At 54.6% G+C, this 20470-nt stretch overlaps 1 protein-coding gene across 2 annotated transcripts; it reads right to left on the bottom strand.

Moving 5' to 3' along the window:
• Positions 1-1007: 1007 nt before the first annotated feature.
• On the bottom strand, positions 1008-19101 carry LOC123344835 (C-type lectin domain family 2 member D-like). Of its 2 annotated transcripts, none has more exons than XM_044981316.1 (6): positions 18605-19101; positions 8829-9047; positions 5748-5864; positions 2201-2382; positions 1402-1505; positions 1008-1188 (listed from the first exon to the last, which is right to left on the bottom strand). In XM_044981316.1, the coding sequence occupies exons 2-6, from the start codon at positions 8905-8907 to the stop codon at positions 1038-1040; spliced, it is 633 nt and encodes a 210-aa protein (XP_044837251.1). In that variant the 5' UTR covers positions 8908-9047; positions 18605-19101; the 3' UTR covers positions 1008-1037. The 2 variants fall into 2 exon arrangements, with proteins under 2 accessions (XP_044837251.1, XP_044837250.1); XM_044981315.1 differs by lacking the exon at positions 18605-19101 and adding an exon at positions 10200-10278.
• Positions 19102-20470: the final 1369 nt, after the last annotated feature.

The following is a 20470-nucleotide window of genomic DNA, read 5'->3' as shown; positions in this document are numbered from 1 at the left end:
TTAGAGGGGGTTCGCGTGATTTGATCATTTTCATGAAAAGGGTTCACGGGTTGTTAACGTTTGGGAACCACTGCCTGTAGCAGGGCTATTATCCCGCTCCGGTGGAAAAAGCTACGCTGACTGGGGAAGCAGCCAAAGCTGGGGCCAGGCCCCATCAGGCCACAGCTTGCCCTATACAAGGACTGTGAGCCAGGAGCTAAGTCAGTCTCACTCTAGTACTGGAGTGAGCAGAGCAGAGGCGACAGGAGCTGGGGAGCGCCAGCCTGAGGCCTTGTTAAAGGCTGAAGAGAGGTACTGGGGCCGCAGAGGTGCAGCCTGGGAATAGGCAGAGGCAGCTGGTCCTACCCCCCTTGCCAATGATTGGCCATTACAGACTGCGTCTGCCCCAGTGACCGGGGGGCTAGATGATGACTGGCAGTAGCCACTGAGGCAAGGTGGGTCAAAGGGTTGGGGGTTCCCCTGGGAGGGGAGATCAGAGTGTGGGGATACTGCTGGGGGCAGAACACCAAGGTAAAGGGCACCGGGGTTTGGGCTGGAGTCTCGAGACCTGACGGAGATGGGATAGAGATCCAGTTACCCTGAAACTGCGCCAGTCTCCCCCAGAGAAGGGTCACAAATGGCAGCATTAGGGTAATTGATGACTAGGACTGGATAAAATCCTGAGACAGACTGACTAAGGCCTGGTCCACACTAAAAAGGGGGTTCGAATTAGGGTACACAAATTCAGCTACGGGAATAGCGTAGCTGAATTCGAAGTACCCTAATTCGAACTACTCACCCGTCCAGACGCGGCGGGGTCGAACTCCGCGGCTCCCCCGTCGACTCCACCACCGCCGTTTGCAGTGGTGGAGTACCGGAGTCGACCGCGGCGCTTCCGGAGTTCGAACTATCGCGTCTAGATCAGACGCGATAGTTCGAACTCCGTGAAGTCGAACTCACCGCATCGACCCGTGCGGTGACCAGGCTGCAGCATGGAGGGACCATGGAGGGGACTAGAACAAGTCTTTGCCACAGCTGGTCTCTAATTCCCCTTGAGTTCACGAATCCCCTCCCACTGCTCCCTCCTCTCCCTTCCCAGGGGTATCAGGTTTACTGCAGATCCATTTTCTTGGTGTGCTGCAGCTTGATGTGACAACAGTGAAATCTTCGTCCAGCTGCGCACAGTCTGCGCCTCCGTGTATTTGAAACCTGTAACGCAGAAGCAATTGGAGCTAGAGTCAGTGCGTGCCAGGCACAGACCAGGGGAGACACCCCAAGTCAGGGAGGGGAGCTGCACTCTCAGCCCCTCAGGATCCTCCTTCCTGCACCAGCACAAGGCCCCACTTGGGCAGGAAGGGACGTTAAAGCAGCTAGTGGGGCATTTCCAGAGCCTCTGATCAATGGGTGGGGGACAAAACTCACCAATGGTCAAACTCGGTCCCGTCGGCCCATTTCCAGACCTGGCCCGTGTCCTTCCGGAGGCCGATCCAGTGGTCCAGTTTGCCTTCGTATGGCAGCAAGGAACCCTTAGAAACACAATAAAAGCATCAGCTGTGTTAGACCCTGACTCCATGCTGCTCCCCCACCTTGGGCAGTAGGGGATTTCTAGAGGCCTCTTCCATGGTTACTGGGTGAAGGGATCAGATAAGTATTAACCCTTCACCCTCCCCCCTCCTCCTTTTTGGGGCTGTGGCACCTACTGGATGTAGCAGGGATTGAGCTGCAAGGTCACTGTCCGCCCAGCAGCCCCTTCTCAGAGCACAGCAGGGCCAGGAGGGAGAGGGAGCTGCAGGGGGAGGGCAGACAGACCCCTGCCACCAGGGCAGGGAAGCTGAGGGGAAGAGGCCTAAAGCAGACCTCACCTCCAGCTGGATTCCCCTGCCCCACCCATGAGGGAACCCTGGGGCTGGGCTGAGCTGGGGGGCAGGTTCTCACCTGCTCCAGCCCCAGGCAGCCCATTGGCCAGAAGCTGACTGAGCTGGCCCAGCTCTGCACAGGACGAGTCTCCCACCTGGGCTCTGGCAGACGCAGGGTCGAGGGGCTGGAGCCCCAGGTCCAGCCAGGATTCAGCTGCCAGAACCGCACTGACTCTGGCTGCCCAGCCTGGGAGGCACCCGGGCTCCTCTCTGCCCTACAGGGGCTGAGCCCAGCCTGACTCCAGCCCTGTCTGTGGTGCCAGCGATCGCTGGGCTTGGCACAAAGCATCTAACCGGCTTCTCACCAGCTCCTGCGGACTCTCAATCCCGGCCAGGGAGGCACCGTGTGAAGAGCAGAAGCTCTGGCTGTAGGTCCAGTTCTCTTCAGCCTTAGAAAAATAGTAACATTTCCCTTGGATCCGGATCCAGCCTTCCGGGCACCAGGGGGCAGCAGGGGGGCATGGAGGAGGCTGCTTAGATGTTACCACTAGAAAACACAAAACACAAGGTGAGAGATCGTCCCATCTCTCATCTCTGTAGAGAACGAGCAGGGACAGAAACAAGAACTGCCCGACGGGATCAGACTGATGGGAGAGACGGGCCAGTCTGAGAGTGGCCAGCAGCAGCAGCTGCACCAGAGGCCACGGCCCAGCAACCCGACAAGCAGCGTGGCTGGAGTTTGTTATGACACACACACTGCAGCAGTGCCAGAGGCCAACCAGGGCACAGCCCCCATCGGGCTGGGGATGTACAGAGTGTGCAGCCAAGGGAATGGGGAAGGTGAGAGCAAGGGAGGAGTGTGTCTGGCAGAGGCGCTGGAATTGGGGTGGTAAGGGGGGGGACCATGCACCCCCCCCATGTTTTAACGTGGGAGGGCCAGGCCTGCCCACTTGTTAACCTGGGCGTAGAGCCTCGGACAGGCATGGTGCTGGCGGCGGCAGGGGCTGCGCTTCACGGCCGGGGACCTGAGAGGGGGATCAGCTCCCCCGCCATGATGCGCAGCCCCTGTTAGCGGCACCAGCCTCTTCCTGGTGGGGAGGCTGAGGTGGGCCTTAGCCCCCCATATGGGGCCCCATCCCCTGCTCCTCTCCCCCGCAGCCTGCCCAGGCCAGAAGCCAGACCCAGGGTGTGGTAAGAGCAGGGGCGGCTCTAGTAATTTCGCCGCCCCAAGCACGGCGGCACTCCGCGGGGGGCGCTCTGCCGGTCGCCGGTCCCGCGGCTCCGGTGGACCTCCTGCAGACGTGCCTGCGGATGCTCCACCGAAGCCACGGGACCAGCGGACCCTCCGCAGGCACGTCTGTGGGAGGGCCGCCGGAACCACCTGCTGCCCTCCCAGCCACCGGCAGAGCGCCCCCCGCGGCATGCCGCCCCAAGCACGCCCTTGGCGTGCTGGGGTCTGGAGCCGCCCCTGGGTAAGAGCCACCCAGGGAACCTGGGCTGCTGTGGGGAGCCCCAGACACTCCACCGGCCCTGGGGGGAAAGGAGTGGGGGAGGGGCCACAGTTCCTGCACTGGTGCTCTGCCTCCCCCCGCCCCCCCAGCAGGTCCCACGCTCCTGCTGCCCAGCACATGGATTCTCGTACAGGGCTAACGGCAGTGTCATGTGCTCACACCTTCCACAGCCACATCTACAGAGCTGGGCAGCTCAGCCCAGGAGGCAGCGCAGGGTGAACACCGAGCGGGTCATTTCTGTGACTGATCTCATGGGAGCAGGTACAATAGGCAGCGGCAGAATGTTAGAAGTTCAGAGCCTCCAAACCACCAGCAGGTGGCAGCAGAGAAGCTGCCAGACCTGCTGGGCCCCAGACAAGCACACCTTGAAGACGAGGGGCCCTCACCAACAGCCTCTCTGAGCGGGTTTCCCTCCTCACCCATCTCGCCTATCAAAGGGTCAGATCCCCTGGAACGCAGCCTGCAACGTGTGACTACACTGAGGGGAATGTGGGGGCAGTGAGAGCATCTTCTAATAACCCCAGCAAGCAGCACCCAGACCCCTCGCCCAGCTGCTAAACCCTCCAGCGCCCCACTGATAACCCCACAGCCCCACACCTTGCTGCACAATAGAGTGACTCTCACACTGAATGGAAATAGCCTGTAGTCACACATCCCGTACGCACCAACTGGCCAAGTTTAACGCCCCTGGGGAGCCTTCCCTTTGGAGATCCCTGACCCCAGGGATTAAATTCTCAGCAGCACCACAGCAGTGATGGGGGCTCCCCCCCACAGCTGAATAAATCTCACACCAGCGATGCTGTAGCCCCTGCCAGCCCTGCTGTGGGGACAACCAGGGGAGGGGCGGCAGGAAGATGAGGCCAGGCCAGGCCAGGCACCTCAAAGCCCTGAGCTGCAGACAAGTTACCCTGCTCAGTGAAGATCGGACACTGGATCCGTTTCAGTCCATCAATGCAAACAGCTGTGAAGAGAAAGTCCCCGAGTGTAAAATGGAGAAACAGAGGGGCTGGAATCGGGAAAAGAGCGACTGTCTTGTGTTCGCTGCCCTGGACGACTGGGGCTCAGGAGATCTGGATTCAGTTCCAAGCTCTGCCAGACTCCCTGCCTGACCCAGAGCAAGTCCCTGAGGCCGGATCCACAAAGGGATGGAGGCGTTTGCCAACACCGAACTTTTAGTCGCCTAGGAAATCCCTGGAACAACAACGGGACCCACAGGGCCTGAGCTGGGTGCCCCACACAGTGAAGTGGGGGGGAGAGCAGGGCATAAGAACGGGATCCACAACAGCCAGTGCACTAGACAGGGGCTGCCCAAGCCAGCCAATAGGAGACAGCGACAAGCCTGTGCCTTCCACCCCGCCCCCCTCAGAGCTCAGCACCTCAGCCCTAGAGGGGACCCCCTGCCCTGGAGTCAGGTACCTAAGTCAGTTCTTGGGAGAGCGAGTGCAGCAGGCACCTAAATCCACTGAAAATGGCTGGACGGGGGGGCAGAGAAGACGACCTCCCTGATCACCTTTAACCCACTGGCAGGGCTCTCACCCCGACGTGAGACCCTGCCTCAGTCCCCTCTCCCTGGTGAGCAGGGATTGGCGAACAGGGCGCCCTACTGACTAGATCAGAGGGATTCTAACTCTCTGGCCCAATTAATATTTAATTATTCAATCAAAGCAGAGCAACTTCAGCAGGAAATATTGAGAACACCGCCCCCCATCAGACTGTCCCACAGCTCCGTGGCTGGGCACTCCCCGGAGAGGTGGGAGACCCCTGGTCAGATCCTGTCTCCCCTCAGACAGAGGGGACTGGAACTGGGGTCTCACATCCCAGGGAAGGACCCTACCACTGGGGCAGGGCTAAGGGTGGTGGGTTTTCTTGTCCCCCACCTGTTTCACCCTAAGCACACCTGCCAGATCCCGCCCCACGGGTTCGACAGGCCTCTGAGTGCCAAGAGCCAAGCAGCAGCACACGCCTAGAGGCAGAACATGAAGCGCTGAGGGAACTTCTACAGCAAATGTCGTCCCGATTCCCCCGGTGAGCTCAGGCGCCCCCAGGTTCAGCGGCAGCTGGGCAGGGATTTGGCAGATCACAGGGTGCCTGAAACTGGGACTTCGGCCCTTTAGTGCCCTTTGTGGAACGAGGCCACGGTGCCTTGGCTCCCCTGCCACAAAACAAGGACAAGGACACGTCCCTGCCTCACAGGGGTGTGCGGAGAAATCCGTTAGTGTCTCTGATGTTCTCAGGACTGACAGCGATGAGGGGTAGGGGAACCATGAAAGAGCCTAGAGAGGCTCCTGTCTGACCTGACTGCTAAAGCAGAGAGGCCGGGGAGAGATGAGGTGGAGCTGTGAGCCACGAAGGAAGAAAGCTCCACACCCAGAGACTGAATCTTCGGGGGTTGGGAACTTACCTATCAAAGCTGCTACTAGAGCGATGATGACGACCATTGTAACCACGATTATGGCTCTGAGGGCAGCTGGACGATCCCATACTGCAGGTTTCCTGGAGCTGGAATTAGCTGGATGATCTGGAAGATAAAAACCTGTTAATGCTCCTGGAGTGACTCAGACCAGAATTATTTGCCATCAGGCTCTGATCGGACACACACCAGATATTTATTTTGACGTCTTAAATGGTTCTGTCCCTGCTCTGGACACAAATATTAACTCCAACTCCCATCCAGACTGTGAAGGAGAACAGCACTCCCCAATCACCACTGTGGTTAATTAGCCCAATTAATCCCCAGAAAGGACCCTGCAGAATTCAGAGGGATTCAGAGGAGGGTGGAGGATGATCAAGGGCCTGGAAAATCCATGACAAGAGTTTGAAAAGCCTGGGATTGTTCGCCATGGAGAGGAGGTGACTGAGAGGGGACAGGATAAACTGTCTGTGCAATAACAGATGGGACAGAAGGCAGCTCGGAGCTTTTGTTGATAAAGGTGTGGGTCCAGGGCCGGCTCTAAGAATTTGGCCGCCGCAAGTACGGCGGCATGCCGCAGGGGGCGCGTTGCTGGTCGCCGGTCCCGCGGCTCCGGGGGACCTCTTGCAGACGTGCCTGCGGAAGGTCCGCTTGCCACCCTCCCGGTAAAATGCCGCCCCAAGCGCTCGCTTGGCGCGCTGGGGTCTGGAGCCGGCCCTGGGTGCAACCACTAGGCAAACTAGGCGGTCGCCTAGGGCGCCAAGATTTGGGGGTGTCCGGGATTTTTCCTCCCCTTCCTTCCCCTCACACAGAGTGCGGCACAGCTGATTGGGTGCCTGGGCCTGATTTAGCTGGTCCCATTGGCCTCCAGCAGGCAGAGTCCCTCCAATGCTCCCCCCGCCTCAGCATCTTGTCGCCAGCACTTCGCTCCATGTGGAGCCAGCGTCTGACTGGCCTGGGCCTGGTAAGGGGAGTTCCGGGGGAGGGGCTGTCAGGGGGTGAGTTAGGAGTTCTGGGGGGGCCCTCAGGGGGCTGGGGTGGGGAGAGGGACCGGAGCAGGAAAAGGTTGGATGGGTCAGGAGTTCTAGGGGTCCGGTCAGGGGGCGGAGAGCGGCTGGCTGGGGCGTGGGAGTCCCGGGGGGGGGGTGTCTGTCTAGGGGTGAGGGTGTGGATAAGGGTCGGGGCAGCCAGGGGACAGGTAGGAGGTGGGGTCCTAGGGGGGCAGTTAGGGTGGGGGGGTCTCAGGAGGGGGCAGTCAGGGACAAGGAGCAGGGGGGGAGGGGGGTTGGGGGTTCTGAGGGAGGCAGGAAGGAGGAGGGAGAGCATGGGGGCTGGACTCAGGTGGGGCTCTACCCCCCCACCCCCCCACACACACACACGGTCTTCTTTTTTGATTGCTGAAATATGGTAACCCTAAAAAAGCGGTGCCCTGGCTTGGCAGTGAGGAGCCGCCTTCCGGAGGCACCGGAGAGCCAGAGCGTCGGCTAGCCGCACCGCCACTTCTGCAGGCCTGCTGCCCCCCGGCACCGCGCCGGCTCCTCCATGGCTGGGGCTCGCTGCTGACGCTCTGGTGCCTCCGGAAGGCGGCTCCTCCCTGCCGAGCTGCTGCAGCAGCCCCCCACGCCTGGTAAACCCAGTGAATGGACTCGGGGCAGGGGCCGCCAGGGTGGGGTGGGCTCACGGGGGGGCTGTGCACCCTCCAGGGGAGTTCAGAGGTGGGGAGGGGGGAACCTGGTCTGGGGAGCAGCCCCTGGGCATGGCTGGCCCCTGGGGTTATTGGGATTTGCCTCTCAATGAACCGCGGGGGAGGAGGCGGGGGCACAAGGTGGAAGTTTTGCCTAGGGCACAAAATATCCTTGCACCAGCCCTGTGTGGGCCATCCCTGCACGCCCCCTTGTGGTCTGGTGTGGCACTGTGGGTGCACCCCTCCTTAATTTCCCTTGATTGGCAGCAGTACGTTTGCTCTTACAGCCCAAGGCCAGGAGCCGCCAACACTAATTAACAAAACAGCTTGTCCCCTTTTAATAAGGCTTCAGGACAAGAGCAATTTCAACAAACAGTTCATATGGTCCTCACCTCAGGACCCTGGGTCAGGGATCCCAAAGTTAACATCCATCAAACCAAGTCTCAGGCTGATTAGGTTGGTCTCCTACAGCCTGCGAGAAACTACCACCACTTGCTGCAGCCTACTTGGCTTCTAACTCCCCTCTCTCCTTCAGCTCCCTCTTCCTCTTCAGATAGCCCAGGCCTATGGTGGGGCAGGGCCGCCTTGATTACACCTGTGCCAGATGTGGCCTCCTGCCTGTCCCTTAAAGGGGTAGTTATCACTTTCCCATTGTTCTCCCTGTCTCAGAACATAAGAACAAGGGGATATTCAATGAGATTAAAAAGGTGGAAAAGGAACTATTTTTTCCAGCCTATGTATGATTAGACTGTGGAACTCACTGCCACAGGAAATTGATAAAAAGAATTTAGGAAAGTTAAAAAAGGGATTGAGCATTTATATGGTTAACATGAATATCCAGAGTTGTCATAATTAACCACCAAAGGTTGGTGGGAACTTTGGAAGAGCCTCCTCCATCCCAGGGAGAGTAAATCAGGGAACCCCTGCTGGAGTTCAATCTTAGCAAACCCTCTTCCCTAGCGCCCAGAGACACATCTGAGGGCATGATACATTCACTGGCAAAACACAAATGAATGTGCTGTGGCCACAGGCAGCTACACCTGCTCCTGGCCATGCTCGGAGGCAGGGCTCTGCATGGGTTATGAGTGCAAACACCTCAGCTCACACACTGGAAGGACAAACAAACAGAAGGAAAGAGCAGTGACAGGAGCGACCCAGAGAGACGTGAGCCAAACATTTTCAAGGGGGTAGAACACGTACAGTCCTAAAAACCATACGTGCAACTGCCACACAAGAGAGCATGTGCTGCACGAGCCGAGTCCATTGGAGCAATACAGCATCTGCTGCAGGAGGCGGGGGTAAGGGTGGGGAGGAGGAAAGAGCTACACCCGCCCCCGAAAGGCATCTCCTCTGTTCAGCCTGTTCCTAGGCAGGGAAGCTCCAGTTACCTCGTTCTCCAGAACCCTTCAAGTCTATGGAGCTGTTAAGAAGCTGTCCAGGAGGATCTGCTTCTGCTCCCTTCCGCATTTCTCCTCTCAGGGAGGCAGCGGTGGGTGCTGGACTCTGATCAGCTTGGAGCCAGCTGCAAGAAATGGCTCTACGCAGTCGTGGCAGAGTCAGTTCCAGTCAGTGCAGTGTCCCTGGCTTTGGCTTCTCTCCCAGGTGATCTAGAATGTGAAATGTCAGAGTCAGGACAGCATAAGGGTCAGTGGGTTTGTTTGTGGTGTCCCATCCCCCATTCATCAGAACAAAAGCCCAGAGTAACAAAAGCCCAGAATAGTGCAGTAACCAACCCCCTCCGGTGTCATCAGGCCCCTCACTGAAGTTTTCCGCATTTCCTCTCAGCCCTCAGTTGGGAGTTGGGCAGGAGAGGGGCCCACGGACGCTGGGTGTGGGGTGCAGGCAGGGATGTGCACACGCCGTGTGTCTGGAGTGACGGGCACACAATGCGGGGCTGTGCATGGTCCCTCCCCCTGCACTGGCAACTCTGGGAAGTTGGAGGGGGGGTGAGTTTGAGATGCAGCTTTGGGAGGGGCACAGACACAGCACCTTGGAAGGGCTCTAAGGGACACAGTCCCCCCCACCCCACGTTGTGCGCTGGTGTCCGGGCCCGTGTCCCTCCTCAGGCCGCTCCGCTCCCGCACCAAGGGCCGCTCTTGCTCCGAAGTTCCGCCGCTCTGCGCAGAGCCGGATTCCGCTTTTCTCTGCCTCCCCGCCCCTCGCACCGCCGCCAGGATGCGGCCACTGCCCCCCTTCAGCCTCCAGCTGGGCCCTGCTCCCCCAAACCCCAGGGAAACCAGCTCCTGCGGCCCCAGCCCTGCTCTCTCCGGCCGGCTCCACCGCATCCCCCCAACGCGGCTCCCGGGAATAGGCGGCAGCCGGAGCCCAAGGCTCAGCAGGGGGAGGGGGGGAGGGGGGGTGCCTGGGGGTAACCGCGTCCCTGGAGCTGATTCAGTGCATCCCTGACCCAGCTCGGAGACACGCGCTGCCCGGCCCGGCGCTCACCTGAGACCCGAGCGGGCAGGCCCGGAGCCCTGCGCAGCGCCCAAAAAAGTGACCCGTCCCAAAGCGAGGCAGGACCCTCCCACCCCCTTTCTGATTGGCTCCAAGTCAGAGCGGAGCCAATCGGCGCCCACCCCAGGACGGACGGTCCCGCCGTCGCTCCCTGACCCGGGGACAAGCCGGGGCCCGCACTGCGGGGTGCAGAACCTGCCTTCCCGCCCCCCGTCCGCTCTCTGTGCAGGCTGGGGAAAAGGAGGAAGGTTGGAAAATGATCCCAGCTACACAGAGCTAATGACGGGGGGTAAATGGGCTGTTACCGCTCAGGAAAGATCTTGGCGTCACTGAGCGGATGTTTTCAAAGAACTACAATGCGCAGCGGCCGTCAAACCAGCTCACAGCCTGTTAGGAAAGGGAGAGAGATTTTCTGTCTTCTTATCACAATGCCACTAGATAAATCCAGGGCTCCCCCACACCTTCCACACTGCATGCAACTCTGGCAGCCCCATCTGAAAAGTGATATTTTAGAACTGGAAATGGTACAGAGAAGGGTGACAAAAATGACTGGGCTGTGGAACAGCTTCCATATGAGGAGAGATTAAAAAGACTGGGATTGTTCAGCTTGGGAAAAAAAACAAAAACAAAAAGAAGAGACAACTTAGGGGGGATAGGATAGGGGTCTATAAAATCCTGAATGTTAGAGAAAACCTATTATTTACCCCTTTGCATAATACTAGAACCAGAGGTCACGCAATGACGTTACAGGCAGCAGGTTAAAAACAAATCTAAGGAACTACTTCACACAACGCATAGTCAACCTGTGGAACTCATTGCCTGGGGATATTGTGAAGGCCAAGACTATAACTGGGTTCAAAAAAGAATTGGACGCATCTGTTGGACCACAGAACAGGAACGGAGTCTGACAGCCAAAATGCGATTGTAAGCAGAGCTCTCCTTTATTCTATCCCAGCATGCTTTTATACATAGTTTCATTCAGCAATCAGGTAATGATCAATTGGTTAATTAAGGTAACAGAAACAACTGTAACTAGTTGGGATAATTAACATCCGACACACCTGTCTAGCTCCTTCTCCTAATTACAGTTAATTAACTAATGAAAACAAACCCAGAGCCAGGTCTTTACAGGCAGATCCAGCATAATTAATTTATCTCAGAAGCAAAACAACCTCAGTGTTTCTCATTACTTATCCCACATCTCCCCCCTTTATTCAAAATCAAAAAGAAAAAAGAGAGAGGAAACATTCCCAACTCATAATAACATAACGCTATAACCTATCACACAAAAAAAAAATAAGGATTCATAATTCCAAAAAACATCAAACGAACAAAACAAAGACACAATAAACAGAAGATGAGAAAAATTCTGCAACCCCCCCCCCCCTTTTTTTTTTTTTTTTTTTTTTTTTTTTGGATTGTATCCCTCAGCTGTCAGGTGATCAAGCTGACACTGAGGGTGGGGGGTCTTCAAGAAAGACACATCAAACCACATGACAACACGACAACGATTCTGGCCAGAAAAAAGACAACACAAAACATAACAGAGAACACAAAACATCATGGTACACTAAATACCTATATAGCCACACAAATTTTCTTTCAGACACAAATATCATTCCAAGCGAGTAACTGATTCACGGAGGATCAGACTGAAAAAGTCCTGGCAAAGCTAACAAACAGCTCTCCTCCGGGGGCTCTGGTTCCGCGACGTCTGAGCGCGTCTCGTGAGGCTCCTCCGCATCTGCCTGCCGTCGCTCCGGAGGACGCAGCCAAGGCCGGACCCACTTCGCTGGTATCCACCTGGGACCTGCATCAGTGGCAACACACGCATAACCCCTGCCCCATGTTAGCAAGTCAACTGGTCCTTTCCATATTTGCTGCTGATAATCAAACCACTTGACCAAGGGTCGGGGGGCCATACCCTGCTCTTCCCCAGTCATCCCGCTGATATGTTTAATTGCAGGGGGCACCTGGTTGTTTTTACCAACATGTAACCAGTTAAGTACATAAAGAGCTTTCAGTAAGCGAGCGGCAGGCGTCTTGTCCAAAGCGTCTGCCCGTTCACTACGAATCCCCCCTTTTTGTCTTAAGAGGAGCGCCTTCAAAGAGGCGTGAGCACGCTCAATAATAGCTTGCCCAGTAGAATTGCCAGGTACACCCGTAGAATGCTGCACACCCCAGTGGGAAAGAAACTGGGCAGTGCGATGAGAAACATAACCCCCGCCATTATCAGTCTTAATGAGGGCAGGAACCCCCATCACGGCAAAGCATGCTTGCCAATGCTTAATCACATCACGAGAGCTAGTAGAGGCCATAGCTGTCGCCCAAGTAAAGCCAGAAAAGGTATCAATAGTAACATGAATATTGCGCAAGGTGCCGAACTCAGCAAACGTGGTAACATCAGACTGCCAAACTTGAAGTGACAATAGGCCACGGGGATTAATACCAGATACAAGGGGCAATACATGCTGTTGACAATCAGGGCAGGAGGCCACGATAGCACGAGCGTCAGTAATAGAAATCGCAAACTGACGTGCTAAAGCACGGGCAGACTGATGAAAAAATTCATGGGAAATCCGTGCCTGGGCAAATGAATTCGGAACATGGGCAACGCCAACTAACTGATCAATCAGCGCATTGCCCTCGGCAAGACCATCTTGTAATCCAGAGTGGCTCCTAATATGCATAACAAAATAAGGGCACCGTCGAGCATTTAAGAGATGCCATAACTGAAGAAGAGCAGTCCATAAAACAGAATTCGTAACACGGCCCAACAGGGAGCGTTCTAAACGCTGAAGCACACCTACAGCATACAGAGAGTCACTGACAATATTCAAAGGGGTATCGGGCCATTTTTCAAAAGTGCGAACAATAGCACGAAGCTCTAGAACCTGCAGGGAGCCTTCAGCAAGAACAAACTCGTGATGCCAATGGCCGTCAATAAACCAAAGAAGTCCTGCACGCTGGGCACTGCCGCTGGCATCGGTGAAAACGGTGAGACCAGCAACTGGACTAGATCGCAACATTAGGGCTTTTTCCAGAGGAAGCGTGGTAGCAAAAATTCGGTGTGAGGGAAAATGGCTACTAAAGTAACCGGCGTAATCCATGGTGGCAAGTACAAAAGAAAGGTGAGTAGCAAGCAACTGAGTCACAGTAACATCATCAAAGGGCAAATAAATGGTATGAGGGTCAATACCTGCAATGGCCAGCAAACGGCATCGGGCCATAGAAATGAGGTGAGCAATCGCATCAAGCTGCGTAGTCACAGTTGTGGTATAGTGCGAAGGTGGAAAAAGCCATTCAATGCCCACCAGTGGATCGGAAAGGGCCTCATGCCATTGAAAAAGTAAAGCTTCCAAAGAGGCATCTTTGGAAAAAATTGCCAAAAAAATGGCAAGTCCGGATAAATACGCCCCGAATAACGTGTTGCAAGTTTATCTGCAATATTTCGTAAGGCAACCTGGTGCTGATTCTGCAGAGAGCGAGGTTCATCCGGAGCACGTCCACCTTGAAGCAGTTGAACCAAGGGTGCAAGATCCTCATTAGTTATACCACAAAGACCGCGAACCCACTGCAAATCGCCCACCAAGCGCTGAACGTCATGTAAATTATGAATGTCCATCCGAAAGGTCAAATTCTGCGGGCGTACAATTGAATCCGTAATTTCCATACCAAGATACCGATATGGGGCTTGCCGCTGAAGTTTTTCTGGAGCAATTACCAGCCCAGCCTTTCGCAAAACTGAGTCAATTTCAGCAATCGCCGCATCCACAGCAAAATGGGCGCCAGTAAACAAAAGATCATCCATATAATGATAAATAATCCAATCAGGGTGCACCAATCGCAGGGGTGCTATAGCCCAAGCAACATAAGATTGACAAATGGTAGGAGAATTTTTCATATCTTGTGGTAGAACAGTCCATTGATACCGCCGGGCAGGTGCAGCCTTATTTATAGAAGGCACAGAAAAGGCAAATTTCTCGCGGTCCGCGGGATGCAAGGCAATGGTAAAAAAGCAGTCCTTTAAATCAACAACAAGCAGAGGCCATCCATGCGGAAGCATAGTAGGTGTGGGCAGCCCAGGCTGGAGGGCACCCATATCCTTCATAACAGCATTGACAGCGCGTAGATCTTGTAACAAACGCCAATGCCCAGACTTTTTGGGAATGGTAAAAATAGGGGTATTCCAAGGGCTAACAGAAGGTTCAAGGTGGCCCATAGCCAATTGTTCCTGCACAAGTTCATGCACCCGGGCGAGCTTATCTTTAGGCAGCGGCCACTGAGCGACCCAGACCGGCGTGGTGGTTGTCCATTCCAGCTGTAGGATCGGTCGCCCCTCAGTGGCCGCTAAGCAAAAGGTGAATTTTGCAACACAATGCCCCACTGACTTAAACAGTCCCGACCTAAAAGCCATATCGGAGCCGGCATTACATAGGGGCGAACTTTTGCGCTTGTGGCCGGATCTTCCACATCAGAAATGGTAATAAAATTTACACTAATGCGAGTCAATTGAGTCCCACCAATGCCGGTCACCGGTGTGGCGGCATCCCGCAAGGGCCAAGATTCCGGCCAAAACCGAGCGGGGACTATAGTCACATCGGCCCTTGTATCCAGCAAGGCGTCATGAATAATCTGCCGCCCATCGGACCCTTGAAGCCGAACAGTACGGGTGGGCTTGCGCGAAGTAATGTCCATAACAAAAGCAATTTGGGGAGGGCTAGTGGATCCAAATCCTCGGGACCCACGATCAATCGGGGTCGATCGGGGTACACATCCCTTGAAGGGTATTAGTTGAGCAATGCGCGTACCAGCAATTATAGTTACAGGGGGGCAGAGGGCGCGTACCATTATCCCAATGTTCCCGGTATAATCAGCGTCAATAAGGCCAGGTAAAACAAAAATACCCTGTTTTGATGTAGACGAACGGCCAATCAAAAGAGCACTTAGTCCAAATCCTAATGGGCCATCAGTGTTAGAAGGAAGAACTTGAACTTTATCAGTCTCTAGAACTACATCTGATGCTGTGGCCAGGTCCACTCCGGCACTGCCACGGGTTGCTCCGGTGAGGTGTTCCAGGCAGCCGGGTTGGTAGGTGGAGGTACTTGTATCGTCGCGCTCCTCCGAGGGGCGCTCCGTGATCCGTTTCCCGGCAGCGGTGTTCCATCTTTCTTGTAACGCGCCCAGCAATCATTGGCATGATGTCCGAACTTATTACATCGTGCACAAGCACCAGTTGCAGAGTTAGGAGACATATCAGAGGTTCGCTGCCCAAACCTATTACGTCGTGTACAAGCGCCTGTTGCAGCTCTAGATGACATATCAGAGGTTCGCTGCCCATTTTGCATTGGGCAATCCCGCCAGAGGTGCCCGGGTTTTCCACAACTAAAACAAGGGCCAGCCGGCCGGGTCGATCTTTTAGCCCCCCATCGTCGCCCGAGCAGAGGTCGTAACGTCACGGCTAGTGCAGAGGCCTGTGCCTCAGCATGAATTGCTGCCTTATCCGTCTCCTCAAACATAGTGGCCTTATTACATGCTTCAATCATTTCCATTAGGGACGCAGTTTTGGGCAAAGTAGCTAAGATACGGCGGCAAGTGGGATTCGCATTCTGGGTGGCGAGATCAAGGCCAACTGCAGTCCTGGCTTCTGGCGTCAGATTAGGGGATCTATCAATAGCTTCTCGGAGACGATCCAAAAAGGTGGAATATGGTTCTGATAGGCCTTGAGTAATTTTAGCGTAGGGCGGGTTCGGCTTCCCCATCTGGGGCACCGCCTTAAAGGCAGCCAAAGCTAGTTCCTGTGATTGCTGCAGGATTCGGGGGTCCAGACGGGCTTGCAGATGTGGGTCAGCAAAACGACCGGCTCCCAAAAGCATCTCAGTAGTGGCCACGTGCCGGGGATCACCGTCCGGTAGATCCAGATTGTGGACAAGGGCCAAGTCGATTCTCTTGGCCCAATCATCTTTCCACAACAGTTTTTGCGTGGGTGTAAGAAGTAGATCAGCTAGTTTAATTGCATCATATGGACACATCGCCTGGCCCGTAAATACCTGTTCAATAAGAGACTGTACATATAGATTATCTAGTCCATAAGCCATAATTGATTTCTGTGCCTCACGGATCAATTTCCAATCCAAAGGGGCCCATTGTCGGTGATTAGGATGTTGAGGGTCTGGCGTAATTACTGGAAAGGCCTCAGGTGTCAGTCCTTCAAGGATGGCTTCCTTTATGACCCCATGCCAACGCTGTACTGGGTCCGGAGGGTCCCCGGGGTCAGGTGGGGCAGAAGGGCAAGTCGGACGAAAACACTCGTGAAGACTTGACCGTGATGATCCAGCTGGAAAACCTTGTTTTTGATCCAATTTGTTAAAAATGGCCTGCAGTTGTCGACCCTGGCGCTGCAGTTCCTCATAAAGAGCATCAGACCGGGTAAACTGAGTAAAATCAGAACATGGCTGTGATGGCACATGTTTCACCCGAGCCTCCTCTGCTTCCCCGCATTCATGACACCCCCAGGTCCCGTGGATACGGCACGGCTTTGAAAGGGGTGCATATGGCAAAGTTGTCTCCATAGGCTCGGGTGTATCGGGCGGTAGCGGGACCGAAGCAGGATCAATTATATCAGGGCCAATAGCTACGTTGGAGGGTAATGGCATCGTAGCAGAGGCAACATCGTCCATAGGGAAGGGGTCGGAAGCCAAGGGTATTACTGTGTCCTCACCACCAAAAAAATCCCTGGCTCCAACCGGCAAAACGGAGGGTATTCCGGGCGTTGGGTGACAAAGGTCTGAGAGAGCCGCCTGTACTCCTGCCTCGGCTGCAAAGGCTTCCACTATCTCTGTTGTCTTCTTCCATATTGGACTCAGGGAGAAGGCTTCCTTGTCACCCTGAGCCACTGATTTCCAAAGTTCACAGCCCATCCGCTCCCACACAGTTTTATCAAATATTGTATTGGGTGAAACAGAAAGTCCCCTTGAACGTCCCCACTGTAGTAAGCGGGATAATGCATCAGAGGGGAACTTTTCTCCCCGTCGCTCCGTGATGCGTGTCAGAATTTCATGCACCATTTTCTCCTCTGCAGACGCAGCGGCTCCCATTTTTAGTGCTCACTTCTAGATTCAGGTGTGCCCCTTTTTTTTTTTTTTTTTTTTTTTTTTTTTTTTAAACGCCCTGCAGCTTACCGCTCGGCACTGGGCTTCAGGTGCTTCTCTCCGTTTGGACGCTTTATGGTTCCCAGCCGTACAACTCTGTTCAGATGCGTCCTTCTTCTTTGGACGCCCTGCAGCCGCCGCTTGACACTCAGGCGCGCTTTTCTTTTTCGGACGTCCTGCGGCTTTTTTTTTTTTTTTTTTTTTTTTTTTCCTCTCTCTCGGACGCCCGACGCTGAAACTTCAGGCGCGTCCCTCTTTTTCTTTTTATCAACTCAGGCCACCAACACTATCTTCAATCATCACATCGGGGTCACCATTTGTTGGACCACAGAACAGGAACGGAGTCTGACAGCCAAAATGCGATTGTAAGCAGAGCTCTCCTTTATTCTATCCCAGCATGCTTTTATACATAGTTTCATTCAGCAATCAGGTAATGATCAATTGGTTAATTAAGGTAACAGAAACAACTGTAACTAGTTGGGATAATTAACATCCGACACACCTGTCTAGCTCCTTCTCCTAATTACAGTTAATTAACTAATGAAAACAAACCCAGAGCCAGGTCTTTACACGCAGATCCAGCATAATTAATTTATCTCAGAAGCAAAACAACCTCAGTGTTTCTCATTACTTATCCCACACGCATCCTCCATGAATGTATCTATCAATGGATATCAGCCAAGATGGTCAGGGGCACAGCCCCATGCTGAGTGTCCCTAAGCCTCTGACTGCCGGATGCTGGGACTGGACAGGTCATTCAATAATTGCCCTGTTCTGTTCATTCCCTCTGAAGCATCTAGCAACAGCCACAGTCTGAAGACAGGATACAGGGCTGTGCGGACCATTGGTCTGACCCAGTTTGGCCATTCTTACGTTCATCAGCAAACTCAGCACAAGGAGCACGGAGTCTCCCTGTACCAGGCTGCTACATTTCAACTAAAGCCAAAGAAACTAAAGGTGTCAATTCACCAGCAGAGACTGAGGAAGGTCCAGGTGCAGCAGTGCCCAGCCACAGATTCCCCAACAAACAGAGGGGAAGCCCCATAACAATGACGACACTCAACACTGACACCCCCCCAATAACAGAACAAAAAAACTCTGAAACAAGCCAGCCAACCAGTTCAAAAAAAGCCAAAACATACCCCACGTAGAGTTTTACCTCAAAAGGGAAGAGTGCAGGAGACTCCATGAAGCCCACTAAGGGTCTAACTATTGATTTTACATGGGAGGTGCACAGACACCACAGTGAAGAGTGTCAATACAGAACAGTAAAGTGAGACAGACAGTTCTTCTGGGGAGGGAAACACAGAAAAAGGAAAACACTGATTCCCAAGGAGGATGCTCAGATACTGCGGAGGATGGGCAGCTCAGACAGGTGCTAGTCACACCACTTAGCCAGCACACAGATCCCACGGGGACGGTGGGTACAATAACCTGAACAACCACATATGAAATCACAGTTTGATGCCATCACCTTGCAAAGCACCATAAAACTGTGCATAAAAATAATCCACACAGCCACCAGTTCTCAGTGAATGGGTTCTGGAAGAGGCCCTTACCTGGCCTGGCATCCGGTGAGCCTGTTCCTCAGTTGAACTCTGGCCATGCCTCAGTTTCCCCTCAGCAGTTGGGTAATAAATTCAGTGTAGCTCCCCACAGTCACCATGGCAACAAGTGTCCTCCCTCTTCTGGGAGGAGTGAGAATCCAAACAAATTAACACAAGCCCTTCGCCCTTCCTGGGCCACAGTCCTCTTCTCAGCATCTCCCCTTGGTTGCAGGGTTCACAAAAGTCCATAATTCCCACTCCAGGGTCTGTGCACCACTTTCTTCCCATGATGCAGGGGAATGAAGAGGGAGCTACAGAGTAAACTGGTTTGTAACCTTCACCAGAGCAGCTGGGCCTGAATCCCTGTGGGTCCATCACAGGAGTGGGTGACTAAATTTGTTAGTCTCTAAGGTGCCACAAGTACTCCTATTCTCCTTACAGTGTGTATGGTAACACCCACTGTTTCATGTTCTCTGTATATATCTCTTCCTACTGTATTTTCCACTCCATGCATCCGATGAAGTGGGCTGTAGCCCATGAAAGCTTATCTCAAATAAATTTGTTAGTCTCTAAGGTGCCACAAGTTCTCCTGTTCTTTAAACACAAGAGGGGATGAGAACTGTAGAGATCAGAACTGAGGAGCCCTGTCATTTCCCACCCAGCTCAGCAGGGACTGGGGGAGGGGTCTCGCCTTCACTCCTGCCAGGCCACAGCGACAGGGCAGGGCTAGCAAAGAACCAAGGCACCACCTACTGCAGTGGCTCTTAAACTTTTGTACTGGTGACTCCCCTTCACACAGCAAACCTCAGAGCATGAGCCCCCTGATCAATTCAAAACACTTTTATATATTTAACCCCATTCTAAATGCTGGAGGCAAAGCAGGCTTTGCGGTGGGGGCTGACAGCTCATGACCCCCCCCCCATGTAATAACCTCACAACCCCTTGAGGGGTACCGACCAGGGCCAGCTCCAGACCCCAGCCCATCAAGCGTGCGCTTGGGGGGGCGTCCCGCTGGAGGGCGGCAGGCGGCTCCGGTGGACCTCCCGCAGGCACGTCTGCAGGAGGTCCACTGGAGCCGGGACCGGGGACACCAGACCGCCCCCCCGCAGCGCGCCTCCCTGCTTGGGGCACTTCCTAGAGCCGCCCCTGGTCCCGACCCACAGTTTGAGAGCCCCTGACCTATTGGCTTGGCGTGGGAAATCAACACAAGCCACACTGTGCATGCTCCGTTTCTACATAGCTCGCTGTGCCACCCATCACCCCAAAAGATCAAACCTGCCCCCCACATTCGCCTCCTGAAAACAACCCCACCCAGCCTGGTTACAGCCCCCACAAAATATCCACCTGTCCCAGCCTGGCCCCCTAATTTCCCCAAACAAATACATTCCCGCCCCGCCCGGAGAACTGAGCGCCTGGAGCGCAGAGAAGCTCAGAGCCCTGGGCCGGTCCGGTCCGGTCCCGTCCCCTCTCACCTGGCCCGGGCTTGCAGAGCTTCTGTTCACAACCACAAACGGCTGCTGGAAACAATGAATCAATGCGGAGCCGGGAGCGGGTTATAGTCAAGACTGGAACTGCCTCCTCTTGGGCTGGAACCGACCCACCTCCCCTGCTCCCCGCCCCCGCAGCCTGCTCGGTCCGCAGCTCCCTGGGGATTTCTCCGGCTGCGCCTGGCTTCCCTGCTGCTGTTTTCCCAAGAACCGGTCACACCCTGGGTCAGGGTCCTTCCTCCTCGCTGGCCCGGGGCCGGGGATGTGCAGTGGGGAGGGAGTTTCTTACTTAGCAGGTTCCTCACAGGGAGAGTGGGCTGGGGGAGGTGCCACAAGTACTCCTGTTCTTTTTATGAATGGATTAGCAATTCTTTGCTTTTATACTTAACCA

Source organism: Mauremys mutica, chromosome 12, assembly GCF_020497125.1.
Source record: "Mauremys mutica isolate MM-2020 ecotype Southern chromosome 12, ASM2049712v1, whole genome shotgun sequence".
Lineage (NCBI taxonomy): Eukaryota > Metazoa > Chordata > Testudines > Geoemydidae > Mauremys > Mauremys mutica.
Note: the sequence above shows the minus strand (reverse complement) of the source record. Positions and strands in the feature narration are given on the sequence as shown.